We start from the raw sequence: 9,551 nt of genomic DNA, 5'->3' as shown, positions 1-9,551 counted from the left end.
GAGTTAAATCTTTACCACATGATTTAATATCTATCAGGACTTGGCAAAAGTAATGAACTATTTTAACTTTAAAATCCCTTATTTATAGATGTGGATAATCATAGTATAAAATGTTTCACAAAGGCATTTCCATAGTACCTACAGCACAGTCTGTGCTCAATAAACTACATTTTATTCATATCAGGTTTACTACAATTAGCAATGTGAAATTGTTATATTCTATGTTTACAGATAATAATCTGTATCTAAAGGAGAAAATTTCTGAAAAATATTTGAATCTATTAAATTAATAAGAAGCACTTTTTGGTTTTCATTTCTCTCCTTGGAGTTTTTTGTGTTTCTTTTGTCAGTGCAGTTTATTCTTATGATGTAAACAGTCAGAAATGCATGAAGACTGGAGATTACTTCAGAAAACTTTCCTGCTATATTTTTCGCTTGTTATAGATGACTGAGAATTAATTCAGAGACTGTTCAAGGCCACACTGCCGGCTGAAGCATGAGGTTACAGTCTTTATTTGCACTGTTGTTGTTGTCATCTCCCAGTTATGAGGACCCCACGCATGTCATAACAATGCCACCTGGTTCTGTCCAGCTCCCTGATCATTTGTGGATAGGTCCGTTGACCTGTGCTGTTGAGGTTGTGGTTCGGCCCCATCGACACTGGTGGTTTTCAGAAGTTGGTTTTCAGGCCTCTCTTCCTCGTTTGTTTGGCCTGACTGCCCCACTGAACCTTGTTCAGAATCACCTTACCACCACACGGTCCTCCACACAGATGGGTGCTGGCTACTTACGAGCTGAGGGAATCAACCAGCTCTCCTACATAGAAGACAAGAATTCTTCCATTAAACCAGCGATAACCTCTTCCTTACTTGTATGAGGAAATGTATATATGGTTCTAAAAGCCCTAAGTTTTAGGGTTGTTATTGTTATTGTGTGCCATCGAGTTGGAAGTAGCCCATAGCTGACCCTGTAGTGGGTTTTCAGAGGCAGTTAATTGCACAGGAGGAGATTGCCCATCCTTCTCCCACAGAGCAGCTGGTAGACTAGAACCACCTGCCTTCCGGATTGAAGTACAAGTTTTTGCCACTAGGCCACCAGAGCTCCAGCACCAGCTTTAGTGTATCTATTTTATATCTGCTTTTAACAAAAAAATTTACAAACTTGGAAAAATGAAATAAAATGCTGTAACTTATTTAAACCTGTGAATTAAATTCAAATCCTTTCTCCAAATATTCATTCTTTCAGAAGATGAAATTATCTTTTCTTAACTTTTTAAGAACTCACATTTCTTTGGTGACCTTGTTCTTTAACTTTGGGCAAATATTAAATTATATTTTATAAGGACTTTATTATTTTATACTAGAACTTCCCACCATATACTCCTCCACATAAATGAAAGATTTGATGTGAGGAATCGTTAAATGTTTTTGATAGATTGTATCTTCTAGTGAAGAGTCTATGAAGTGTCTCCAAAATAATCAAAGGTCCTGTGACAACAACAATAAGCTAGTGTTTGCATAGAATGCACTAGAACATCGTGTCAATGAGAAAACGAAGAGGAAATGCAGAACAAGGATCTGTCTTGCCTTTATCTGAATAGTCACTCACTCTGGAGCTATGGGAGCTCTAGCGGCCTGCTGCTAAGAATTTGTGATTCATGGCATCCGAACGCTCACTCGGAGGCCAGCTGCATGTCCATTCTGACTCAATGACGATGGGTTCAACTATGGAAGAAAGTAAAGACTGCATAAAATTCCAGAGTTCAGATCTTGACCTCACCATTTAATATCTGTCTGACCTTTGCTAAAAAGTCAACTATTTTAATTTTAAAATTCCTTATTTATAGATGTGGATAATCATAGTATAACATGTCTCACAATGTCATTAAAAAAACAATAACATTAGATTGGAGAATTTTGCTTGTTGGTGTCGTGTAGGTCTCGTAGGACATAGGTGATTAGCCCGTCAGTTACACACAGTAACTGATTGATGAAACAGCAGCACTGGGTTGATCTGTACACTTCCATCTTTGCCTGGTCACTACCACCTTCCTCTGTTCTTAGAAAATCCCTCTTCTTTTCTTGCTGCACTTTCCTTTCCAAAACAAGCCACAAAGGACAATTTTTAGAGATGACTACAGTATATATATATATATATACATACATATATATGTGTGTGTGTGTATTTATATATATATAGATAGATACAGATATAGATAAAGATAAAGATACAGATATAGATATGTATGTTAGTTCAAATGATACTTATTTTGAAAATATTCCTGGTCATCTTGTAATGTCGAATTCATATTTTAATGAATTTTGCTGCAGCCACACAGTTCAAATCCGCCTGCTGCTCCATGGGGGAAGGAAGGGCAGTCTCCTCCTTCTCCCACGCAATTTACTGTGTCTCCAAATCTGCTGGAGCATGAGCTATGGGTCAGTCCTGGTCGACGGTATGCAATACCACAACTCTATTGTCAGATTAAATTAAAATTTTAATGTATTTTATAAAAGTGAAAACATGATTTTTTACGAAAAATATGCATATTGCCGTAGCCATAAGCTAAATGTTTCGAAAATGATCTACATATTTGTATAATGGCAGGAGAAAGAAACTGTTCCTATTATGATGGATTTGTACCTCAAATTCACATACAGCCTTTGCATCAGTTGCTTTTTTTAAAAAAAGAATTATTATTTTCTCTGTGTGTGTACCATCAAATCGGATCTGACTGGTACAGGAGGAGATTGTCCCTCCTTCCCCAACAGAACATCTGGTGGATTTGAACCATGCACCTCTGGAATTGCAGTGCAGCTTCTTGCCACTAGACCACCAGAGCTCCCCTGCATCAGTTGCTTTTTATGGCAATTTTTAAGCTTATTCATAAGGAAGTAAGATTGTATGATTAATCTGCAATTAATCACATAACTCCAAAGCCATGTTGCATTTGTAGCCAGCTTTGTTTTACTTTACCACTAATTTCCTCCACTCATCATTATTTTGAAGCCAATCTCAGTTATTACTCCTACATATTTTAGTTTGCATCTCTAAAAGATAGGATATTTTTAAAAACATAAACCCAGTACTATTCTCACACATAAGAAGAATATTGATCAGTTAATCCATTTGTTAGTCACAAAACATTTTTTAACTTCTGATTCAAATCTAAAGATGCTGATAGAGTTATAGAAATTCATTCATTCCAATGATTCTCCACTCTGTCAGAGCCAGTGGTGCCATTTCTGCGTGGGTGTCAATGCCAAGTTTCAAATTGTGTCCGTTCTAGAAAAACTGTGTCCTCACGACTGAAGACAGGTTGATTTAGCACAGCTGGCCTTGAAGAGTGACAGGAAAAATTTAAGTTTCAAAAAGTGCGATGTGATTAAGTACTTTAAAACAAAGCACAAATCCACCTCATTGCTGTTGGGTCAGAACCAACTCATAGCTGACCCACAAGCAAGTTTTCAGAAGCTGTAAATTACATGGGAGATGACTGCCCATCTTTCTCCTGAGGAGCAGCTGGTGGATTTGAACCACCCACCTTTAAGGTGGCAGCACACCTCTCTATCCACAAGTCCAAAAGCACTCTGTTAAGTACTTGGAGGTACAACAATCTCACTGTGCTGTCTAAATGTTTCTTCCTCCTCCATCCTCAGGCTCGTCAAGAAGGTTAAAGGCTGTCTAGTCTGTCCTTTAACTACCATGTTTAAGGCAAACTTGCAAGGCTTTGGAGCCCAAGTCCTAGTTCTTAAGTGTCAACCCTGAGCAGGTGCGCATATTTTCCTGTTATTGGTTGATTGATCACAATAGAGGTGATCAATCTGCCTCACAAGTAGAAACTAAGGCAAGATTTTTTTTTTTTAACATACAAACAATGGGGTTTATTAGGGAAGTGAGTATAACAGGCAGAGAATATCTCACAATACAATTCCAGGCTTTAGCCCAACAGTTCAAAGGCACAATTCCTCAATAAGTCCAGGCTACAGTTTCAGTTCAGCAGTCAAATACAAATCACTCAGCAAAGTTTAACTCAGAGTGGTTATAACTGAATCATCCATCAAGCTTTCCCTTCAGAGCAGTTATGAGTCAGCTTCTCCATCAAACAACCAGCAAGAACAGCCAAACTTTTACCTGTGGCCAGCACAAATGCAAGAAACTTTAGGTCACACCCTGCCACCGTTTGTTCATAGCAATGCCACAGTCTTTCCACGCCACAGTCTCACTCTCACCAAGGTCTTGCTGTGATAAGCCTTGCTCACTTCAATTCTTACTGCCCAGTTTGGGAAGCATTATTGCTCTTATCCTAGTCCCACAGTTCATGCTAATTTTCAAGACTATGCCGATTTGAAAGACCATGTATCTGCAGTTAAGGTAGCTGGAGACTAATGACTAAAATAAAGCCAGCTTTTAGGTTAACCCCACACAGCCTCACCCACCTGCCAGAGGGTCAGCCATGAGTCAGCTCTGACTTAATGGCAATAACTGAGTGTGAGTTTTCAAATTGATACATTAATTAGCATTTTAGATACCTAATGGATAAACAAAAATTCATTCATTCTGTCTCCAGTCTATTTTCTATCATGAAGTCAATAATTTCCAAATACTAATCCTTCTACTAGACTTTTGCCTTCCAGTTACCAATTATATTTTATTTTTTTTTGTGTTTTGTTTTGTTTTATTTTATTCTTTTTGTGTGCGTGTACCATCAAATCAGATCTGACTGGTACAGGAGGAGATTGCCCCTCCTTCCCCGGCAGAGCATCTGGTGGGTTCGAACCGTGCACCTCTGGGATTGTAGTTGCAGCTTCTTGCCACTAGGCCACCAGAGCTCCCCAGTTACCAATTATTTTTAATGCATCTCAGTTGCATGTTTGATAAATTTCATACTATACTAGTTTGTACAATTGAAGAAATCTTCTCGTTATTAATCTTTGATTTTAATTATTAATACATATATATTGTATAGTTGTATTAATGGGTCTTTTTGTATGTCTATATATAGTATCCTATTACTTACAGCATTAAACTTCAGGATAGATCTTGAAATGGTTATTTTGACAATGAATACAACACTATTATTCTTCAGTTTTTTATTGCCAACATGATTGTTTGATTCCAAGTAGCTAATTCCTTCCCATCCCAGCTCACTAATGCCTAGAATGTTAATCTATACACATTCTATTTCATTTTTGACAACTTCTATTTTCCTAGATTCCTACTTAATGTGTTCTGTGTTTCAGTCATTAATGGAAGTTTACAGCTGCTTCTGCTCAGTTTTTAGCATCTTCTATGCACTTTTTTTTAATTAGAGGCATGGTATTATTATTATTATTATTATTATTTTGTGGGGTTATTTTTTATATTGTTACTGGTTACTTTGACCCATCACTTTTGTGGTGTTTCTGTGACAAGGACTTTCTTCAGTATTTGCTGCAATGTTAGTCTTATTATTTTTTTGAAGGGCATTTTTTTATTATTATTAATTTTTTTATTAATTTATTTTTCATTTCAATGAACATCTACAGAGATTTTGGAATTCCATTCATTCATTCATGGTCCCCACTCCCCGCCCCCCCCCCGTTTGCTCCTCTCCTTGAAAAGTGAAAGAAAAACTCCTTCATTGGTACACAATCCCTCCCACACACGCCCCACCCCAATGATTGTTAATTTTAATGAAAATGTACAGAGACTTTGGATTTCCATTCATTCCTTGCTGCACTTTTCTCCCTGCCCACTCCTCCCCCACCCACCAGTACACTCTTCGCTTTGAAAAGTAAAAGAAAAATTCTTTCATTATTTTACAATCCCTCCCCCTCCAGGTCCACTCCACTATTCAGCCTTCATTCTGGACTCATGCCATGACAATAATAGCTAATTACATGTCCCTTTTAAACAATTTTCTCCATCTGTTTCAATGCAGTATACATTACTTATCCCATCTTTCTCAGTCTCCCCCCCAACCCAAATGTCGGTCCCATTTTATAACAGTGGCACTATGCAGTATTTGTCCTTTTATGAATGAGCTATTTCACTCAGCATAAAGTCCTCCAAGGTCACCCATTTTTAATAATATTTCATGAGTTGCTTGTTTTTCAATGCAGCGTAATATTCCATTGTGTGAATATACCATGGCTTCCCTATCCATTCATTTGTTGATGGGCACTTAGGTTGTTTCCAACTCCTTGCTATTGTAAACAAAGCCGCAGTAAACAAGGGTGTGCATATATCTGCTAGGGTGGCTGTTATGGTTTCTTTTTTTTTTCTTTTTTTTATTTTATTTTTGTGTGAGTGTACCGTCAAATCAGATCTGACTGGTACAGGAGGAGATTGTCCCTCCTTTCCTGGCAGAGCATCTGGTGGATTCGCACCGTGAGCCTCTGGGATTGTAGTTGCAGCTCCTTGCCACTAGGCCACCAGAGCTCCCCTTGTTATGGTTTCTTTAGGGTAAATTCCCAGTAGTGGAACTGCTGGGTCAAATGGTATCTCTATTTTCAACTTTTAGAGAAAGCGCCGTACTGCCTTCCACAGTGGTTGCACCATTTTACACTTCTACCAACAGTGAATAAGGGTTCCAGTTTCTCCATAACCTCACCAGCATTTGTTGTTTGTTGTTCTGTTAAATTTTGCTATTCTTACTGGGGTGAGATGATATCTCATAGTTGTTTTGATCTGCAGACAAGATTAATTTTTACCATGAGTAAAACTGGTTGGCTCTCTTAATTCTCTCTTTTGTTCAGTTTATATGTTATCATTGCTAAGAAGAGAACTGTTTAAAAAGAATATATGAATGGATATTCTTGTCATTATAGAAGTTCGGAGAGAAGGATGCACAGTGGAGTGGACTTGGGGGGAAAGGATTGCAAAACAATGAAAGAGTTTTTCTTTCTTTTCAAGGAGAGGAGTGAACTGGGGGGAGGAGAGAGGGAGAAAAGTGCAACAATGAATGACTGGAAACCCTAAGTCTCTGTAAACTTCCATGAAAATTAATTTTTAAAACCTCTCCCCCCTAAAAAATGCTTGGAAAAATAGTAAAAAAAAATAGTTGATCTATTTCTAGGTTTATTTTCTCATATTATTGAGCTTTTTTGAAGTGCTGGTGGCACAGTTGTTAAGGACTCATCTGTTAATAAAAACGTTGGTTGTTCAGATGCAGCTTCCATGGTGATGAACAAAGCAGGGCTTCCACACTTCTGCTCTGTTCTGTTTCGCCGTGGGTCTGAATTGACATGTTGGGTTAGGTTTTGTGCACTTGCTGGATTTCACAAATGCATTTCTGAAAATCTCTTGTGTCGAAGATACTCAGCTATCTCTCAAGGTTCAGAGTAACCATCTGTATCAGCCAGTGAATACTGTTGCGAGTCCTCCTATCTGTGTCCATGTGACTTGTGAGTAAAGCTTGCCCTCTTCCCTCATAGGAGCTCCAGAGGGACATTGAGAAGCACAGCACAGGGGTGGCGTCGGTCCTCAACCTCTGTGAGGTCCTGCTGCATGACGGTGATGCGTGCGCCACCGACGCCGAGTGTGACTCCATCCAACAGGCCACACGAAACCTGGACCGGCGATGGAGAAACATCTGTGCCATGTCAATGGAAAGGAGGCTCAAGTAAGTCACAGAGGAAAAGGCCAGAAAGCACGCACCCCGTGTGCGTCGATGGCTCCTTGTGGAGGTGAAGGAGCCTCCTGGCTTCCCAGACCTGCACTCATTTCTATGGGAAAATAAGGAGGCACAGGTGATATCCAGATAACCCAGCACATGCGACCAGCGAGTGGATTCCTCCTCTTAGCAACCCCCTGTTGGGTTTCTGAGGCTTTAACTATTTTTAGGAAGAGAGTCCCCATCTTCCTCTCATGGAGCAACTAGCTGGTAGAGGGAGTCAAACCCCTAACCTTTCAGATAGCAGCACAACACAGGATACTGTGTGCCACCAGAGCTCCCTAGTATCAGAGCACACCAAACCTAAGTGATGCTGATGTCACAGTTTGCAATATAATTCAGAGAAGTGACTATATGTCCTCGCAAAACAAATGTAATATTACAGGATTTGGAGCAATGAAAAGGAAGTGATAGAAAGAGAAACACTAATTTATCTGTAAGTCTCTTGAAATTTAAGATAGAAGATGGCAAAAAAAAATGCATGAGAAAGTTATTAAAATGGCTTAGAGCGTAATCATCATACTGATAAACAAAATTGTACTTTTTGCCTTGCTGTCTAGGATTGATATTTTTATTTCAGGGAGTTTGATATTGGATTTAAATTGGAGTTTGGTGTTGGATTTAAATGGTGTTTTCCTACCTCAATTTTATTTCTCGAGAACCTTGGTTTGCATCTAAACGGTAAACAGAGTGCGTTTCTCAATTTCCTTATGTGACTATGCAGTTGCTTGCATTTCATATTCTATTTGGCGATTCCAAAGTCGAACTATAGGATCTGTTATTTTCTCTTTCTCTTTGAAAATAAAACCAAACCAAAACCCCCCCAAAACCCAACAAAACTAAACCCTCAACAGCTGTTTTATTTTAGCTCCAGCAGTTGTCTCTCATTCGATCCAGGCCCGTGTGTTCAAGGCACACTCATTGTTTGGTCACGACAGTTGCTCCTCAGATCACTCCTAATCCTGTTGTTGGCACCAGACACACAATCATTCTCTGTTCTTGGGTTTTCTGCCTCAGAATTGAAGAGACGTGGCGCTTGTGGCAGAAGTTCCTGGATGACTTTTCTCGTTTTGAAGACTGGCTGAAGATCTCAGAAAGAACAGCTGCCTTTCCCAGCTCCTCTGGGGTGCTCTACACAGTGGCCAAGGAAGAACTCAAGAAATTTGAGGTGACTAATAATCCCATTTAGCTGTTCAGTAGCCAGCTGGTCCTTGGTGTCATAAGATATGAACAGTCCATCCCTGCATGACCTGTCTAAATAGCTGGATGGGGATTTTGTAGTCATCTCTCTATTACTTCATAAATTGACTAAAAAGGATGAGAAAGAAAGTTGGTTTTTTGGTTTTGTTTTGTTTTTTCACTCAAGCTGCTAAGGAATTACAAATAGAGTCGTAATGAAGAGGAATTCTATGAGAGAGTAAGAAACCTAATTCCTCCCAAAACATCTTGGCGTTCTTACCTTTCACAGTTGTTTAAATCAATCCTGCTTCCCAAGATTAAAATACATTTTCCCCAACTCTGCTCATCTAACTTCTAAATCTATTTTCTTGATTTTTAAAAATGTAATTAGAAAGGCAGATTTACATATGTTTGTTAATGAACGCAAGGGGTTCTTTCTGTAGCCAATCGCCAGTAAGACAAATGGATTGCAATATCCATAAGCTATTTATTACACAGATCTGGGAGACAGTGAGTCACCTCCAAGACTGCCTCCCTGCTGGGAGTGATCACTGGGTTTTATACTAGGGTGAAACCCTAGCTCTAACAATGCAGTTTTGTCAATAAAAAAGGTAATTTCAGGGAATACCAGAGGAATGTCTATCTGTGTTTCATTGACTATGCAAAGGCATTTGACTGTGTGGATCATAACAAACTGTGGCTGACTCTGAGAAGA

At 39.0% G+C, this 9,551-nt stretch overlaps 1 protein-coding gene across 1 annotated transcript in view; it reads left to right on the top strand.

Annotated features, from left to right (window-relative positions):
- Nucleotides 1-9,551, top strand: part of SYNE1 (spectrin repeat containing, nuclear envelope 1) — a 644,155-nt gene that overhangs the window by 579,114 nt on the left and 55,490 nt on the right. Inside the window, exons 129-130 of the mRNA XM_006882743.1 lie at nt 7,419-7,606; nt 8,675-8,825. Coding sequence (XP_006882805.1) covers nt 7,419-7,606; nt 8,675-8,825 — 339 coding nt within the window. The remainder of the gene's footprint in view (nt 1-7,418; nt 7,607-8,674; nt 8,826-9,551) is intronic.

Source organism: Elephantulus edwardii, unplaced genomic scaffold, assembly GCF_000299155.1.
Source record: "Elephantulus edwardii isolate Elephantulus edwardi_28Jun2011 unplaced genomic scaffold, EleEdw1.0 scaffold00024, whole genome shotgun sequence".
NCBI lineage: Eukaryota > Metazoa > Chordata > Mammalia > Macroscelidea > Macroscelididae > Elephantulus > Elephantulus edwardii.
Note: the sequence above shows the minus strand (reverse complement) of the source record. Positions and strands in the feature narration are given on the sequence as shown.